This window comes from Nannospalax galili, unplaced genomic scaffold (assembly GCF_000622305.1).
Source record: "Nannospalax galili isolate Female #2095 unplaced genomic scaffold, S.galili_v1.0 scaffold454, whole genome shotgun sequence".
Classification (NCBI taxonomy): domain Eukaryota; kingdom Metazoa; phylum Chordata; class Mammalia; order Rodentia; family Spalacidae; genus Nannospalax; species Nannospalax galili.
The window spans coordinates 1,072,292-1,091,976 of NW_008334929.1; the positions used below are offsets into that span (position 1 = coordinate 1,072,292).

Below are 19,685 nucleotides of genomic sequence, written 5' to 3' on the forward strand. Positions count from 1 at the left end.
AATAAATATCTCACTGAGATTAATAAGATCAAACTATTGAAGAGACTTCTTTAAAGTAATTGTGAGTCACATGGCTCTGGGAAAGCCTGTGTTTGAAAACCTTTCCAGCTGCCTAGTCAATAAAGAAATAAGTGAGACCCACTCTTGTGGCAGTGCCTGAGACCCTCAACTGCATGTTTTTCTCTTTGACCTAAGCATTGATCCAGCAACTCAAAGATGGGCATTTCATCACCCCTTTATCTCTGCACAAAATTGTATTTTAAAAAGAAAGTATATCCTCCCTGCTTCTATTGCCAGAAGGAAAAAAAGAAACCCATGAGGGTAACGTATATTGACGCACACTTGACATGCTGACTTTAAGCGTGGGGTTGTGTGTACATAAGGACATAATCAGACTGGGATGAGTCAGTGGACATGGAAGTGTGTGATCACCCTTCCCTACTCATGTCAGTTTCTCACCCCTGGACTGAGAACAGCCCAAGCTTACTTTCCTTTAGCAGAATGATGAAGGCTCCGTCTCGCTGAGCCCACATTTCTGATTCACAAATCCATTCTGCATCCAAATAAAGCATTCTTTGTTTTATAGTAAATGTATTTATGGTTTTCTGATTGCTAGGTTCCTAGAATTTGAACTGAACATATAAAAAGGCAACTCGGGGTAAAGAGATAAAATCATCTAACACAAATGTGTGGAAGGAAAAGAGGTTGCTTGATTTGGAATATAAATTTCTCCCATGACTCAGCAGGTAAGAGTGCATACTGCTCTCATAGAGGGCCTGGGTTCAGTTCCCAGTATGGAGCTATGACTCCAGCTCCAGGGTATCTGATGGCCTCTGAGGGCACCTGTACTCACATGCATATGCCCACCCCCCATATAAACAAATAACTAAGTAGTAAATCTTTTTAAAAAGAGGGTGTTCCAAAAAGCATTTCAGTGGGATACAAATGGTTTGGAGACCAAGAAAAGCAATCATGAGGGAGAATAAATCCGGTAGGCCAGAAATTACAAGATGTGAAGATTATATTGATTTTTATCAAATGCTTTTCTTACATCTATTGATAATATTTTTTCTCAGTCTGGCAAAATAAAACATTGATTGATTGACTGATTGATGATTGATTTTTAAGGAAGGTCAGTAAATTGGATATAATATTCTGTTTATGTAATGCTTGATTCAGTTTGAGATCACTGCTACTTTTCTTTGTTTTTGACAGTGTCTCCCTAGTCCCAGCCCACCTGGAACCCAGTATGTAGATCAGGCTGTCCTTGAACTCACAGAGATTTGCCTGCCTCTGCCTCCCAAGAGCTGGGATTAAAGGTGTGTGCTACCACGCCCAGCCTAAAATATTTTTAAAATTTAAGAATATATGAACTGTCCTCGAAGACTCTACAGCATTTCCAGTCTAATTTTGTTTGGCTTTTATTTTATGACTATTTCTTACTGAGTAGCCCTGCCTGGACACAAAAAAATGTACTTCCTTCTTTAAAAAATTGCAGATATTATTGAAGTAGTTATCTAGCCACTCGAGATAAAAACATATCTTAAACTTCTGTAACCTGTTTGTTTGGATTTTTTACTTATTTTTAACCCAATATTTTGCTTAAACCATATTCTTCTTCATATGTAAGCTGCATGCTGCATGTATACTCACATCACTTTATTTTTTAATTTACTAGAGAAACTTTTTTTAAATTAAGAAATTAATAAAATAGCATATTTTTTCCTGTTTCCCTCAATCTCACAAATAGATCACTTCCTTTAAACAGTGTAATTCTGAGGGTCCCCAAACACGTTAAAAAGTCGCTGATTCCCTGGGGTACATTCCTTTCCCACCCCCAGACTGTGACTTTCCTTCCAGCACATCTGCCTTTTGTCTTCATCAATGAACTTGATAGCTTGCTTTCCCTGGTCCTGAGGCCCAGTCAAGATTCTGACTATAGCTGCGTAGAGGCAGCTGAGGCTCTGAAGGGACTTCTGTGCACAGCTGGTAACAGCACTGCATCCTCTACCCACAGTGACAGTGACAGGTGCTGTGGTGGTCCATGAAAGTGAAGCAGATCTGCCCAAAAAGGAGCTTAGGCACAGGGTTGATGCAGACACTGCGGTGGGCATTCTGATATAGTCGGTCTTATTTTTGTTTGAAGGGAAAGTTGACAGAGATTAAGTTCTGTTCAGCTTTTTATTTACCATTTTAAGCTGTGAAATTTTGTTCTGTTAATCTCGTATTTGATTTACCTGGCCCACTGTAACAGGTACTTTTAACCTGCTTTTGCTTAAAGCAATGACTTGCTTAGGCCCACCTGGTAACTGAAATAAAGAAAACCTGCTACGTCTTTCATTTTGTGTCTATTGCCTTTACTTTGAGTCAATCTTTAGGAATGTCTGTCTAAAACTTAGGGATAGCCAATTTGTTTCATCCCTTTAAGGTTGATGAACAAAGACAGGAGTAATGAAACATCTCCACTTGGCTTTTACATATCTAGTCCAGACCTACTCAGGACATGGTGTCAAGCATGCTGACAAGTATGTCAAGTAGAGCCTGTAAAATTCTCTTGCTTTTAGAAATTATTTTGTATGGACTTTTGGATTTATAAAACATTATGTAGCAATTTTTAAAATCACATGAAGAGTAATTATATTCTTTCAGGACTTTGTGTTTTCAACTAGCATTTTCTGTCTTGTTAAGGTGTTGTGTTAGTCAGATTTATCTTTCTCATATATAGAATAATTTAATTATTTCACTACTATGTAATATTTTGTTGTTGAATATGCCAGTTTATCTATCACTATTTGTAAGGACAGGTGTGTCTCCTCTTGCTTTTCCATTTTTTGACTATTCTTATGCATATTTCCTAATCAACATAATGCAGTTTCTCTGAATGAAATTTAGGGTGGAACTTCTCTGTTACATGGTACATGCTTACTGTAATCAATATTTTCAAATAGTTTCTTGATGTCACCTTTGTGTTGTGGAGATCCAGCTGGCATCCCGCTGCTTTGGATAAGGCACTGTGGGAACTTGAGCACTGGTCCTTCAGTGCTGTATGACTCATCTTACAGCTCCACTTACATGTTTTGGATTAATGAGCTGGAGCTTCGATTTCTTTCTTCCTGTATAAGTGACCGTTTGTGTCTTTATTTAAAATCATGTTATTTCAGTTCTTATTGATTTTTAAAATTTATATAACTTATCATTAACCTTTATTAGTTACATATGTTTTAACTATTTTAATCTCAAATTCTGGTTTGCTTTTACTTTGCAAAAATGAGTTTTGGGAGCTGGAGAGATGACTCAGTGGTTAAGAGCACTGGCTGCTCTTGTAGGACACCCGGGTTCAGTTTCCAGCACCCACATGGTGGCTAAGATCATCCATAACTCCAGTTCCAGGGGATCTGATGCCCTCTTCTAACCTCTTCAGGCATTGCATGACATGGGTGCACTTACATACATTCAGGCAATACACTCATATACATAAAATAAAAATAATAAATACTACAGGGAGACCCTATCTCAAAAAAGACAAATAAAAATAAATAAATAAATTAATTAATTAATATTATTTTTTAAAATTAGCTTTGATATTAACAAATTATATAAGTTTTATAATTAACTGATCTTTATAAATACATAGTACATTTTGTGCCTCTTCCAAACTGTTTACACTTTGTAGTAGGATTTCGGAAGTTTAATTTTGAGGTTGAAATTGAATTTGATAAATGGACTAAAAGCAGGACCCATACTTGCACTTTTCTCTATTAATGGCTCTACAGCTGCAGTTATCAAATAGTTCTGTTCCACCTCACAACTTCCCTTCCCTCTGTTACCTGTCTGATTTTATTAGAATGAAACACATTCTACTCTTGTTTTTTCCAGTTTTTCTGACATTACACTGGTACCTGCTGACTTGATTGCTGTAGATGCAGACGGGATTTTTGTTAGGTTGTCTCGCCTCTTCTTCCTCTTTTTCAGTAAGACTTTTGCTTTCTATATACATTTAAAGAATCAGATTGTTGAGCTGGAGAGATGGCTTCGTGGTTGGGAGCTTGCTGCTCTTCCAGGGAACTGGAGTTCAGTTCCAGGAACCCACACTGGGCAGCTCGTAAACCCCTGTGATACCAGCTCCATGGGATCTGACATCCTCTTCTGACCTCCATGGGTCCGTGCTTGCACATGCATGTGCACGCGCACACACATACACACACACACAGATAAAAAAATAAATCTTAAAAACAAATAACTAGATTGTCAAGTTCCATAAATGCAAACCCAACACACTTGGGAGTTTTCAGTAAAAGTGATTTGAAGCCTTGAAACCAGTTTAAGAAAATTTAAATATTCACACTTGTAGGTTTTTCTCTAATATCTTTGGCCATTTCTAATAAAGTATTGGCAGGTGTGTCAACATAGAAATATATTTTTTCTTTTTTATTGAATTTTTGTGTATTTCATACAGACCATCTTAATCACTATTAATCGTCTTTATACCCCCTTCCCCACTGGAACCCTCCCACTGGAATTCATTCATTGTTATTTGTGTTAAGGCCTATCACGTCATGTTAGTATCCCCAGACATTCCTCAGTGCAAGTTTATCCACTGGGATCTAGTCGGCCTGTCCAGAATGAAGATCAGCTCTTCCTCACCCAGTAGTAATCAGTTGCCAATAATTCTTCCACAAAGATTGGGGCCTGCTGCCCATTTCCACAGTTCTGTGCTGGGTTTTTATCTGCTTGAGTTTGCATAGGTCTTGTGTATGCTGACACCATTGCCGTAGGTTCATATGAGTAAGGTCCCAGAAGCTTGTAGGACTCTCATATGGTCATGCACCTTCTCCTTGGCTCTTACAGTCTTTCTGTCCCTGTCTTCTGCAATGGTCCTTGAGCCCTGGGTGGGCAGAGTTTAAGATAGGAGTCTTGTCCAAGGACCCACACTCTGCAGTCTCTTATTCTCTATGCTTTGGCCATTTGTGACCTTTTGTGTTCCTGGCCCTCTGTTACATGAGGGAGCTTCATTGATGAGAATTGAAAGATGAGTTAGTGTTCTCTTTGCCTCTTGTTCTATGTTCCATGAGCCACAGTGTAGAGGCTGCGTTGTAGATGCATCACCAAATTCTTAAAGATATCCTTCATGTGAGTGGCTTATATGTATGAAATTAAGTTTTGTGTATGTTATACAAGGGTCAAAGTTCAAAATCTGTTTCTCATGGAGTTCCAGCTGTTTCCTCACTTAAAACCCATTTAAGGTTTTGAGTAAGCATGTGGAATATCCTTAGACACATTTTTCAGAACTGGAACTGTGGCCTGCAGATCTTTTTTAAAAAATATTTTTATTTATTATTTTTATTTTATGTGTATGAGTGTTATGCCTGCATATAGGTAAGTGCATTCGTGTTGTGCAATGCCCGCAGAGGACAGAAGAGGCTGTCAGATCCCCTGAACTAGAGTTATGGGCAGTTGTTAGCTGCTATGTGGGTGCTGGGATTCGAACCGGGGTCTTCTGCAAGAACAGTCAGTGTTCTTAACTGCTGAGCCATCTCTTCAGCCCCGGCCTGCAGATATTTAATGGGAATCTAGTGATTTCCACAGCAATTGTCAACACTTACACAGAAAATGCAGACAGGGGGTTGCAGAGACTGAACTGGATACTGGCAATTAAAAAAAAAAAAAACAAGTTTAAATGGAATGCGACTAAGTGGGACTCAAGGATGTGAGCTCATGGGCCATGGTCGACAGTTAAAAAGAGTTTTTTGGGTTTCTTTTTTCTGGTCAGATCAGGTTTAGCTAGGCATCTATGTTTTTCTTAGCCACTTGATATATGCAGATATGATCTTATGACTTTAAAAAATACTTACCATATCTATGCATTTAATTCCTGATGGGAATGATGCTGGTTCAAATATCAGCACTTATTATCTGCAACTTATAGATCCAAAAATGGCATATGCGCTGACTAACTGGTAGATCAGGCAGATGCAACTGATCTTTATTTGTAAATGAGTGTCAGTGAGGTTTTCTTACCTTTTATCTAAGGAAGAAAATGCTTTGGTCTGCTTTTATTTCTTGTATGCCTAGTTAACTCCCCTGGCAAGGCACAAGGTCATAAGATGTTTGTGCATGTTGATGACCAAAGACTTAGGTTTGAAAGCTAGCCCCAGCTGTGTAACCTTGGGTTTTCCTTTAAGCACTCAACTGAAATCACCATCTTTGTTAAGCAAAGGTGATGAAATGCTTTAGGACTTAATAAAAGTCTATGTGAAAATATTTTGAAGTATTTACTTCCATCGTTCATGCCTGTACATAATAAAAGCTCAGGCTTTAAATGAGGTTAAAAGTTTAGAGCCAGGTTGTTCTCTGTCATTATCAACTGTGTATACCCTCAACTTTTCTCCACTTTGCAAAATGGCCACGCTATCATGTCAGAGGTTTTGTACAGATTAGGGATAAGGAACGCAGTTGCTCTTGGTGACAGCATGTGTTCCATATGTTTTAGGCAATACAACTAATTAAAATAATCTGGCCTTCAGGTCTTGACTAGTCTTCAGCTACAGCTTCTGGTGAAGGTAATGCTCTGGGCCTTATGTCTACGTATGCCTCTATTTACCAAGTGATGTTTGCTCGTTCTGTGTTTCTTGGTGGCACCATTTACATGAATGCAGTGAGAGTGACACGTCCTAGAGCTCTGAAATTTGGTGACCTTCTGTGTCTGTCTTGTGTTCTCATTACATTTCTGATATATCAGACCCTTCACAGTTGGTCTTGAGCGCCTGTCACTGACTCGGGTATAGTTTCCTACTTAAGGTAAACATTTTATTCACGTAGATGTAGGAATTTATAAAATACATAACTCTACCCCTCAAAATGAGCAAATTAAGATCCATATACTTGCTCCCCATTAACCTGTTAAACTCATTAAATATATTAATAGCAATTAATTTCTGTTACCAGAATTTATGCTCGTGTTTAGAGTGGGATGAATTTTTTTTATTTCAAGAAAAGTATATTAAAAAATGTCTGTGACTGTAGTGACAAAAAAGGAAACTTAACTGGTTTCTCTTCAAGATTTTTCGTTTTCATCTCTGTGGACATTCGTTGATTTACCATTAGGTCACATCTTCCCTGTTTAATCACATTTGTTGATTTACCAAGAGGGTCACATCTTTCTTGTCCAGTTACATGTCTGGAGCTGATCATCCTTCATTTAAGCTAACCACAAAAATAGTTCTCCTGTGTCTTTGGGTTTCCATATCTAAAGACATTCTCTCATGTCTTTTCTTTTCTTTGCTGTAATGGGGTTGGGACCCATGGCCTCAAGCTTTCTAGGTGAGTGCTCTGTGACTGAGCTACATTCCAGCCACGCAAACTCTCAAGTACACTTATTATGCTCATCTCTTATTGGCCTGAGCTTTGTTATAGGGGCATCAGCTGTAGCCCTTGTGGTGGGGCAGAAAAGATGAATGTTGTCTATCCCTATCATGATGTGCGTCTTGAGTTATTGAATTCCTAATGTGTGAATGACTACACTGTTAATGAATGAAAATAATAATACGTATTAAAGACAAACTTCATGTGGAGCTCAAAGAATTAAATCAGAAAAGGGATTTTTCTTTAGTGACAGACAAAATAATTTATAAGCACTTTATTTCTTTTTTAAAATACACATGAAACAGTAAAATTATATTTCAAGTTCTTTTCTATTTTCTTTTACAAAAGTATTCATTAATTATACTTCATAATAGCTTTGAGGTTTCATTGCTACATAATTCATCTGAACGTGACAAATATGTTCACACACACTAAACATTGTAAAAATACTGCAATGTGTAACATCTGTTAAAGGTGGTCACCAAAACATTTGTTCTATGTAAATACAGTTATATGATGTCAAGTTTTACAAATCACTGGTCACCAGATACAAAAGCAAGAAAAACAAATTTCAAAAGATGTCACTTTCTGTTCTACAATATAGAACCCTAAGACATACATTTAAACAATGGCTAAGTATTAAATCACAAGCTTCAACATAAACATTACCTTAAGAAGAATGACTGAAGGGTACTAAAAACTATGATGAGTTCAATTGCATGACGTTACATGTGAAGTGAAGACCTTCAGCAGTTACTGCCAGTATAAAATAAACAGCAACAGCTACGTGTGAGGGAGTTACAGGAAACAGGGTTACAAGTCACAGCAATCCCTTTCTACCTTCACTTTTTATCTTTACTCTCTCATTGTGCAGTCTGTGCATATTTGAATGTGAAGCCAGTCATGTCTCTATTGGAAGGTTAACTGCTAAAGTTGACAGTATGGGGTGTTAGACTCTTTAAGAAACAAACTATAATGCAAATATGTTACATCCTAGAGTTCTACTTGATTCATATTTACATAGTGATAGAATTTATGAGGCTTTTCATGTTAATACTATTCCTTCTTTAAATGCAAAGCTTCAAATAATCTTAGGGATGACAGTTATGTTGGGGTGCACAGATTTTACAACAAATTATAGCAAACATAATCCCTACAGTAATGCTCAGATGAGTCTCAGAAAGCCAGCCAGACAGGCTCAATGGGTGTAACCGTTTTGTGCTTTAACTTTTTCTTAACAATTTTTACTCTATAATATGCATTGGTATTCAATAAATTATTTCAGAAAACAAAAAAACCCACATGAAATTCAATAATTGAAACTCAATCTCTTATAGGGGGTCCTCTGCACAGCAGCAGATGAAACTTAAGAGAAGTTCGGAAGGAAACGGATTGTTTTCACCCTCTGCGATAGGTCAGGGATAGTTTTACTCTTTGGAAAGAAGGGGCTCTCATGGTCGAGGTCAGAAATGAACATATATGCGAATAAAACATTTCCATATAAATATATCTATGAAGAGCAAATCATTTCTAGTGCCACAATATAGGTAAAAACAGGATTAATATAAATAATTCCTCTTGGCAGGGGTGTATTTAATCATGTCAGACATGCAAAAATCTTATCTTTTCCCTTAAACATCTTTTACCTCTTTTATTCGGTCACTGTTTCTAGTATTCTAAATGTTTGCAATCAGTAAATCACGAAGTTAAACCTAGGACCTTAATTGAGTGCCTTCCTCTTTACCCTGGTGGCATAACATGGTCATGCTGTCAAGTCAAACCTTGGTTTCTTACTTACATGATGAACAAGATGAAAGGAAAATGATTACTTAGCCGTTATGAGAATACACTTGAATTTAATATTCAATGCCACTGTTCAAATACATATCTTTTTGATTTTGTTAATGGCAGATGATAAGTAGTTACCAATACATCTTTTATTGAATTACCATTCACCTTAACAGAATATTGAATAAATATCAAAGTCTTTTAATGAAACAAAATTCTTACCTAAAACAATATCAAAACATTATATTAAACTATTTCTGTTTCCCATGTAAAATGTGAAACTCATTTTCTCCTAAATAATAGGTCCTTACAGCAAGTTCAGATGAATCATATCCTGAGCCTCATCACTGAGTAACGATTGATTAAAGGTTTGGGGACAATGTTCCAGAATTTTCTATCCACTAAAAGTTAAAATACAAAGGAATTTTTGTTTTTGCATCTCGGTATTTTTTTCCTATGCTTTAACATCTTTTTCATTAATTTTATGTAATCTTTAAATTGCCTTACTTTTATTTACTTTGAATCATTACTTACTGACATTAGTACATTATTTTAGCCTAAAGCATATAAAAATTAAGACCGATTAGTGTGTTTTAGAACAGCTGGAGCAGCTGCTGTGAAAGAAATAGATCTGGTTTCCTTTAGCTGTAGTAGAGGCTGAGTGGTTTTCTCATGTCCCAGTCAACCAAGTTTTCCCTAATTATCAGGCAACTGTATTACCTGGTAATATCACTACTATTATGACAAAAAAAAAAATCACACTAATTCCATTCCATGAAAATACCTGCTCATAAAATATCAAGACATTTGAAGAGGCACGAAGAAATCAATGTGTGTTAAGTATCAACAGTTTGTGTTCCTTTACTGTAATAATCCCTGGCTGTTTGGGCAACTCATTTTGGAAAAAAAAAAACTGTCTTGTTTTATGAGTAGAAAAGTTGACATAGGGATGAAATTTGGATTTTTATACTTCTGAAGTAACTATTAAATGAAAACGTCAATATGTTGATAGTGCTCTATTGAGTCTGAATATTTTAAAAATAATGGAGACTATTGGAGAATAAGCACAATTGTAAATATCAATTAAATAGCTCAAATAGATTTTCTTTAATATGAACCCTGAGTCAGTACAGATCTTTGTGATCTCCCTGCAGTAGTAAGAATGTGCACACACTCAAAGCTACATGAAAGTGCACACTTACTTCCAATTCCTGCTAATTCCCTGGCATTAGTCCTAAGGATATTAATTACTGAACTGAGCATATATTAATATGGATGAGTTTTACCTATAAATAAAGTACCAGCTACACAGGCTGGCCTGAAAAAGAAAATCATAACTGTTAACAAAGTGTAATAGGAAGCCAGCAGTCAGTGCTAGACTATTTGATTAAGATCAAATACAGGAAACCAGTGAGAAAAAGAAGCCAACTGTCTGATACAGACGGCAGACCACACTACTGATGCTCCTTTGTGCCCAGTTTACTCTGCCCTGACTGGCTGTGGATGAATGAAGTGAATAAAACCTGAAAAAACTGAGAAGAATGTCAGTGTTGTCAGGCTCATGCTGTAACACTGAATCTTTTTCCCAGTCCTGTATGGGTAAGTCCCTGAAAAGTCCCTGAAATTAGGAATTTATTATATATGTAAACTGCAAGTTCACACTGCGGCGATACATGACCCACAAGTTGGCAAAGGACTAGATTAACAACTAACGTTATTTTCAATACTGAAGCTAAAAATGTCTCACAAGCAGAGAAGTTCATGTGTTTGAAAGTGGAGAATGAGGGTGTGCATCTTCTCAGTGTGAAACATTTTTAATGACTTTGTTCTATGACTCTGAGAGTAATTTTAACTTATACATTCATTCACTCAAAGAGGAGTTGTGAATTCTTCCCTTGAATCTTCTTCACGGGATCAACAAGTGCTCTGACATTATCACTTGATTCTAATGAAATTTTGAGGTTTATCAAAAATTCAATTTGAGTCTACTGGCTTCATATTTATCCTGATGACCTGACAGTTCACACCTTTTCATCAGAAGCATTAGCGTTTTCTCCTCAGAAAGTCAAATCCAAGTTTGTAAGGATGCGGAAGTCAGCCAACTACCTTTTTGGGTGAAAACATGTACTACCCTAACTTGAGTGTTGTTGCTAGTTTCCATCAGGCTGTTCTTATATCCAATAATAAAACATCTCCTTAAATGTCAATATATTTGAGTGGAAGGTTTTTCTTTTCATTTAGCAATCTGCATTTCACAGTAAAACTAAGACTTCAAAATTACTTCTTGGATCATTCTGTCTCCTTTGACTTGATGAGGCAGCCAAGTGTTTTCAAAGTTTTCTCTTGTTTTCAATGAGAAAATGTTGAGCAGCAGTACTTACTTTCATTAGAACGACACAAGCACTTTTAGACAGAACGATGTCTACCTTTAAAATATTAATGTGAGAAATGTATACATCCTAGTTAATGGTAATCGCATCATTATGAGAGTTATCAGCAGACAAAATCTCAAGACTTTTACATTGCAGTTTTTGAATATTTGAAATAAAGGATTTTATAAGTATAAAAATCTCATAATTCGTGATAAAATTTTCTCATCTTAATGAATTTTTTTTTAATTTTTATTTTATGTGTATGAGTGTATTGCCTGCATGTATGTGAGTGCACCCGTGTCGTGCAATGCTGCGGAGGTCAGAAGAGGGCTTCAGATTTCCCTGGAGCTGGAGTTAAGGCCGGTTTTTAGCCACCATGTGGGTGCTGGGAATCGAGCTCAGGTCCTCTGTAAGAGAAGTCAGTGCTCTTAACTGCTGAGCCATCTCTCCGGCCCCTTAATGAATGTTTTTAATTCCAAATATAAATTGTCTTCCTTTTAAAAGCTCCTATTCTGACACTGACTTTAAATATGCACATTTCAAAGGGAAGGTTAGAGTAATTCAACACCAATACCTTCCAACAGGGCCTCAAAGTGAGGCAATAAAAAGCTGACCTGATTTCAAAAAGTTCTTTCTTATAAAAATACATTTGCATAGTTTTTACCTCTAATGGCCTGATCCTTAGTCCTTGTGAAGGTAAATACATGCCTGTCATGAAAGTACTGGATGTCTGGTCTTTTAAGATTTATTAATTTTTATTAAATGTGACTGTTGTGTAAGTTATAGTATGTTTCCATGTTTTGCTGAAAAATAAGTCATGCTTTAAGAAAATACCCAGCTCTGGTGATGGGCTTCTGAGAGGGTAGATTGCTACCTCTGAGGACCTAAAGGACAAGGAGTGCAGACCACTTGGCTGGACCTTTAGTGTCTATTAAGTATGATGGTTGATAGCTTCGGGTCTCAAAACAAACACGTCACAGTACGTGAAGACTTTACAAACACTTCAAACATGAACTCCTGATTCTAGTTGCTTAGGAATACCAATGCTACACTGGAGATTATTAGAATTTTAAAAGCTATCAGCTACGTAGTACAAGAGATGTCTGAGTTAATGAGACAGAAAGAAATGATAAGTGGAAGTCCAAATGGCTCAATCTCCCTTTTCAAGCTACTAAGTCTTACCTTGTAAATTGATATTCAAAATGATTCTTTACATTTATAGCTTAGGGGTGTTAGACAAAAACCAGGCAGCCAATAGCCACAGGAGGACTCTGGCAAAGCAAACTTTATTTTGGGAATTGCTGGGGGCTGGCAGCTCAGCTGGGGAGTGAAAAGCAACCAGCAGCTTGCTGACTGCTGGAGAAGTTTTTATGGGGGGTGATGCAGAAGGTGGCAAAAATAATCTTTACAGTTTCAGGGGAAGCAGGGGTCTGCACATTGTGAAACTTATCAGGGGGAAGCAGCTTATGCTGAGACAGCTCTTACATCAGTCAGGTCTTGGGTCATGGAAGTAAGAGTCTGTTTATCTGTCTGCAGGTGGCTAATTTTAACCATTGACTCAGTTCCTGCATTCCAAGGGGCCCTGCAGAACTTTGCAGAACTTGTCCTTTGGGGGTTGCAAAGCCTTGCTGTACTGGCAGAAGGGTCGGACTGAGCCTGGACTCTATCAAGGGGCATGTCTTAAAGAAGAAGCCTGAGAAACAAACCTCAGTAAGAAAGAAAAGCCGATCATAAGAGAAAAACTATTACCAGACAAGTAGCATCTATTAGAATGTAGAAGGAGTTGATGCTGTGGAGTTAATTTTAAAATGTCCATTAGAGTTTACATAGTACTATGTGCACAACTGTAACGGGAGGAAAACCATTCATATGTGATATTCTTACTTATACAATATAAGCATAAACTGTATTTAGTTTTACATACATATATTCTTTTTGAAAATTTTTTCTTGTAGAAAGAAATACAGTATATTAAAACACTGTGCTAATCTGCTAATAGGCTGATGGTATGAAGGATAAAACTTCTTATGTGACTAAGGACTATTAGCAGTAAAGTAAAATGTATTAATATGTTCAAAGTTTAAAAACAGAACAAAAGGCAAAAGAAAAAAATTGCACATTGAGTATAGATATATTTTAAAGGAAGAAATCAAAGGTTCAATATTTTTCATTTTTCTCTGATCCAGTGAGCACATGATTCTAGGTCCTTTTTATGACAGGGTGTTGTTGGAGGCATTATGGTGTGGATGGTGGTTTGGGAGAAGAACAGGATCCTTGACTATCAAAACTGGTTGCCCGGCCAGGTAACTGAAAGACAGTAATTTCATACTGTATGACCCAGTGAAGAAAAATAGCATGATGGGTAATGTTTCTTTCTTTACATGGTGAATACTCATGCACAATTTATGTTTCTGAAGAAAAGACTTATGTAATGACACGTTCTTTACACTTACCTTCTCTGGTACATTGAGAGGACACAAGGATTTTGTATTAATGTACAGCGCTTGTCACACACAGGAACACTAGAAGACTCGCATACTTCGTGACAGAGTTTTAGTTCTTTTTATAAAATGGCTTACTGTAGTGCTGGGAAGGAGCATGGTGTTCCAGACATAAGATGCCATGTTCCCCTTTCTCTGAGGCAGGAAGGAATTTCCATCAGGGCAATTCATGAACTAAAAAAGGCAGGTTGTCAGGTGGTAGCCTGAGTGACACGGAGAATTTCTCCTGACCCTTAAACATCTGTATTTAAAAATCTAATTACAGTAGACTATATATTTGATTACCTAGGTAGAAGTAACTAGATTTTCTAAATGATGCTTTTAGCCTCTGTCTGCCAACTTACTCTGCTGTTGAGTTTCCTTGTTTCCTTTCTTGTTTATCCTTTCTCTGACAAGAACAAATATAATTTCACTCTCATTTTCCTGTAATACTAAATTCAGGTGTCTGTTCCATATACTATATTTGACCACTGAATATAGGACCAGAAGATGGAAAAGCAGTATTTTCTGGGGGAAAGTACATTGATCTTTTATCTTCTCTGTGAGCTTTTTCAGCTGCCTGTCCTGTTACAACTGAAAAGGATTCTTTTGATCTAAAACAAACATATGCCCACTCTTCTTTATCAGTTTCATACTGAAGAGTCACCAGTAATGAATATACATCTTGTTATACAGCATATTTCTTCACACTTGATAAAATTCTTGCTCATAAATTGTCAGTTCTCCTCGCATCATCCCCACTAGCCCGCAGGGCATATGGCTTCTCCAGGATTAAATGTTAGAGAGCAAGGACTAGAGCCCCTGTCTCCAGTCAGCGTGGCTCCCTGTTCAACCAGGCTTTCATTCCGTTTCTACATTCTTAGACCTCCCTTCCACATTTCCTAATGCTCCCTTTCAAATTAAAAATGAAAACAAAAATAAGCAGTGCAGTGTGTCTTAGACAACACGGAGCAGTGGGACAAAATAAAACTTGTTTCTTAAAAAAACTGTTCAGGGGAAAATTCCACGTGATTCTGTGGGGTGTGTGTGTGTGTGTGTGTGTGTGTGTGTGTGTGTTTCATTGTGTGTCTTTGTTTCCTGGCATATGTGAATTATTAGGTCAGGTGAAGACTTGAAGCATTCATATATAAATAGGTCTGGAGTGGCAGAAATTTCCCATTGTCTGAGCATGAAATGCTCATTCAATTTCCACAACATGTCTTGAATAACACAGCTAAGGTGTCATTTTGTAACTAAGCTGAGACTAACACCTGGTGCCACTGATACAGTCCATCAGTCACAGTGCAGTCTCCCATTTCTAAACCAGGGCTTAGCGCCAGAAGCAGCAGACTCTTAATCCATTCAAAAGTGAAGGTATTATTCATTTATTTTGTAGATACTCATTTTATGAAAATTCACACAGTCCTTCATCCTTTTGAGAACACTGTTATCTCTCAGTTGATGACTGATCAGGTTGTAATTTAGGTTCTTTGTGACTCTTTGGCAGGTTCCAGCAATTCTTTGGGAAAGAAAACCATTCGTCTATGCAACATTTGGTGTATCCAGCAGACTAACTTTCTGACCGAAAGTCCTGATAGAAACCTGGTACTGATATTTCCTGAGTTAATACAGCTTAGTAACAGCTATGAGACCGGATACTAAGTGAGTCTGTACCATGCATTCAACATTCAGAATTTATTTAGTTTCCTTCTAGTTTACTGCTAATGCAGAGTCACAACAAGAAGTCAGAGAAGTTTAAGTAACTTGCTCAAGGTCTCACAGCAACAGCTGGTCACAAAGCGCAGCCGGGCCTTGAACTCAGGGAAGCTGATGTCTTGATATTTCAGGACTCTGCTCTTTCTGACCAGAGGTGGATGGGCCATACCTGTCTCCTTACACAGATGTGTTACCTTTTTTTAAGGACTGGAAAACGAAAAGGGGCTTTTTTTAGGCAAAGTGGCTCTTTTCACAAAAGAGAAGTACTGAAGTTCAGTGTCTACTTTGTAATAACCTTAAGATGCCCTGCTTTGCACTGTCAGGCTGTGCAAAGAAAATGACAGATCTGCAGTGTTTACATGAAGCCCCCTAAATTTAGTGGTTTTAAAAATTTCTCAAGAAACACAGAACTTTGAATACAAGATGTTAGAGACCCTGAAACACAAACAAGATTATTTTTTTAAAAAGGTGACTATGGGGGTGGGGGGCCTGGAGAGATGGTTCAATGGTTAAGAGCACTTCCAGACACCACCTGTTTGCTAACAACTGTATGTAACTCTAGTTCCAGGGGACATGATACCCTCTTCTGGTCTCTATGGGCATTGCATGACACAGATACACTTACATACTTGCAGGCAAAACACTGACATAAAATAAATAGATGAACACGTGAAATGTCAAATGAAGGTTCGAAGACACATACTGAAGCAGAGGGCAGAGGTGGGATTCCATATGCTTACCTCAAGTAAAGGGTGCCAGTGCGTGATTGGTTTTCGGTGATAGGCCAGCATTTCATTCCAGTGGTCTCGCCCAAGACCTTCAGCATCTAGTCCTGTTCTGCACACCCCTATGACCTCATTGTGTCCCACCCTAGGATGTGTAGAATGTTATTCTTTCATTTTCACCACTCAAAGGTAGCTCAGAAAATATCAGCTCAGGGATCTCCTTCAACACGGCATTAAAACATCATATTCTTTGAGTTTACAGATTACAGTAGTCTCCAGACCCCTGTTTCACTTTTTGCACTTTTAGTGACCCATGGTCAATCATAGTCTGAAAATATCAAATGGAAAATTCTAGAAATACATAACTCATCAGTTTTAAATAATGTTTAATATAGTATATTGTTATAATTGTTCTATTGTTCACTACTGTTAATCTCCTATTGTACTACTTATTGTATTTACATATTGAAAGTAAACACTCTAAGAGCATGTACAGAGGGAAAACAGTGTGTACAGCACTTGTCACTGTCTTTGGTTTCCATCATCTGTGGAACATTCTGGAACATATTGAACATATTGAAGGTGCTATTGTATAATGCTTCTGATTAAATGAGAATTCTCTCTCTCTCTCTCTCTCTCTCTCTCTCTCTCTCTCTCGCTCTCTCAGTTTTTTTTTTTCTCTGTTGTTGTTGCTTTTGGAGATGGGTTTCCTGTAGCCCCATCTAGCCTGGAACTCGCTACATAGACCAGGCTGGCCTTGATCTCACAGCGATCTGCCTGCCTTTGCTTCCCGAGTGCTGGGATTAAAGGGGTGTGTCACACCCGGCTTAAATGAGAATTCTTAAGTAAATAAAAATTAACTAGGCCAGGTGTGGTATATGCCAGCAACTCTGAACTTGAGAGGTAGAGGCAGGAGGATCAGAAGTTCAAGTTTATCCTTGGTTACACAGAAGTTTGAGGACAGCCTGGGATACATGAGATGCTGTCTCAAAAGAAAACAAACAAACATGCAAAAACCACCCAAAAACCCAAAGAAAATTAAATAAGCAATATCCAAAAATGAATTTTTACCCAAAACTCACAAACCCTTTCAGCTTTCAGCAACTAGAGCACATTTGACAGCATGACTAGGAAATGCCTGCAGATCCTTCACCTTTATAACATTTCTCTCTGGAAGGAGTCCTATTAAGCCTACATGCTGTAAAGAAAGCCTTATTCTTCCCATGGGGCCAAACATTTTATAATCATGTTTAGACTGTGCACCAAGAGCACCACACTCAATTTCTTGCAAGTGATAAATAAAAGATTCTGTTGAACTGACTCTAAATTATATATCGAAGTATGTTGTTGCTGGCACTATAATTACACAGGGCAGGGTTCCGTTCAGCCCCACCATGGTGAGTTATTACTGCATAACAAAGCGTATAGGATGACATTACTATTTTCTATTTATGCCCTCCTTTCACAGCAGCAAATCAAAAAATAGTGCCAGTTAATATTCTTGAGAACTGATTATGTACAGATAGTGTTCTAAGTAATTTGAATGTACTGACCTACTTAATCCCTGCTCCATGACTCTGGGCATCAATGCTATCATCTAATTTTATAAATAAACTAAATGATCAGAAGAGTTCTTAAGCGGTAGAGACAGGAGCTGGATCAAGACAATGACTCAAAAGAACACACGATTTTCTTTTCCCTCCCTTCTTTCCTTCCTCCCCCTCCCCCTCCCCCCTCCCTCATGTAGTCCAGGCTACGCTGGAACTTACCACACAGCCAAACCCTTCCTTCCTTTCTCTTCTTTATTTTCTTCTTTTTGAGATAGGGTCTCATGTAGCCCAACTATGTAAATAAAGATGACCTTGAACTCTTTATCTTCCTAAGCAGTAAGATTGTAGGAGTGTGCTGCCAAGACAGGCTTGATGAACTGGTTCTTGAAACAGAATATAATTTGAAAGAATTTCTACAGGATCATTTGGACACATCTCTGAAGAGGGTTTGGGGAACTTTCATTACATTTTTCTAGTTTCCTGTTATATAACTTCAATTTGAAGTTTCCCAATAAGTACATTTGTTGAAATACTTTTTAATTCCTGTTTTATATAATATTAGGATCTATTTCCTTAACATTGGCTTGATGACAAATGATCAAGTGTATCCACCTGAACTCACTGCTGTGAGAAGTCAGTACAGGTAATTGATAAAGCAAAACAGGACTGCTGAAGGAAACAGCTACAGCACTTTGAAGGACTGAAATCACATTTCTCCCTCTAAATGAATCATCACAAGTGTATATAGTAAGGTGTATATAGTATGGATTAGATTAAAAAGCATGGACCTTAGTTGGACAAAAATTCAGAAGAGTTTGGTTAGCCAAGAACATTTGTAGGTCTGCATTTTGAGGTGGGCAAGATTCACTAATATGGGGACGTTTCATAAAAATGGAAGCGTAGGACACAAATGTTAGTCCTGCAACATGAAAGCAGTGACCCAAAGTGTATGCGCTGGAAGGGTTAACAAAGAAGAGTTTAAAACTGGCATGGACCATCACAGCCTCTCCTGACTGCTACTCACCCTCCTGTCACACATCTCCGTAGGATGCTAACGTCCAGCCAATGGGAAAAGCAGAAAAGTGCCCCAAAGAGGATGGACTGGCCCTCCCACAGCCAGTTCATGAGAGCTGGGCAAGAACCATGATGTTCATTTGCCAGCCCCACCAGTGAAGCCAACTCTAGACTGTAATATTTGGTCTTACTGTAGAAGACTTTGTGTTATGAAGTCCATATTGAGTCTAGACCTGTCTCTTCAGCTTCTGGTGATCTTTAAAAATAACTACTTTGGAGAAAAACAAAATTATAACGTAGCTTCAAATGAATCGTTTTTCCCTTTATCTACTTTAGATTTGTCATAACAGCAAATAACATGAAAATCAGAATTTGACCTTGCTATGCTAGCTGCCCCATGCTCTGCTGACAAGCAGGGTCTACTTACCTGTCATAATCCATGACAGCGATGCACAGGCTGACCTGGTCTACGTTCTCTGGGGGGATGTCGAAAATGATGGCCTCATTGTACACTGGGTTGAGAGTGTTTTTCTTTGTAGTTGTTTTCCGTTTTTTTAATCTTCGACCCTCACACATCAAAGACACTTTGACATAAGGATCTGAGAGATGGAAAATAATTTCATACAAAGCATAAAAATACTGTAGTTCAATTTTACTAAATAAAACAGTGTGTATGAC

The 19,685-nt window shown here is 37.7% G+C and overlaps 1 protein-coding gene across 1 annotated transcript in view; it reads right to left on the reverse strand.

Moving 5' to 3' along the window:
• Positions 1-13,640: 13,640 nt before the first annotated feature.
• The window catches only part of Syt10 (synaptotagmin 10), a 56,998-nt gene continuing 50,953 nt past the window's right edge, over positions 13,641-19,685 (reverse strand). The window contains exons 4-6 of the mRNA XM_017797290.1: positions 19,435-19,606; positions 16,459-16,588; positions 13,641-13,829 (exon numbers count right to left, since the gene is read on the reverse strand). Of these exons, the coding sequence (XP_017652779.1) occupies positions 13,758-13,829; positions 16,459-16,588; positions 19,435-19,606 (374 nt within the window). The 3' untranslated portion in view covers positions 13,641-13,757. The remainder of the gene's footprint in view (positions 13,830-16,458; positions 16,589-19,434; positions 19,607-19,685) is intronic.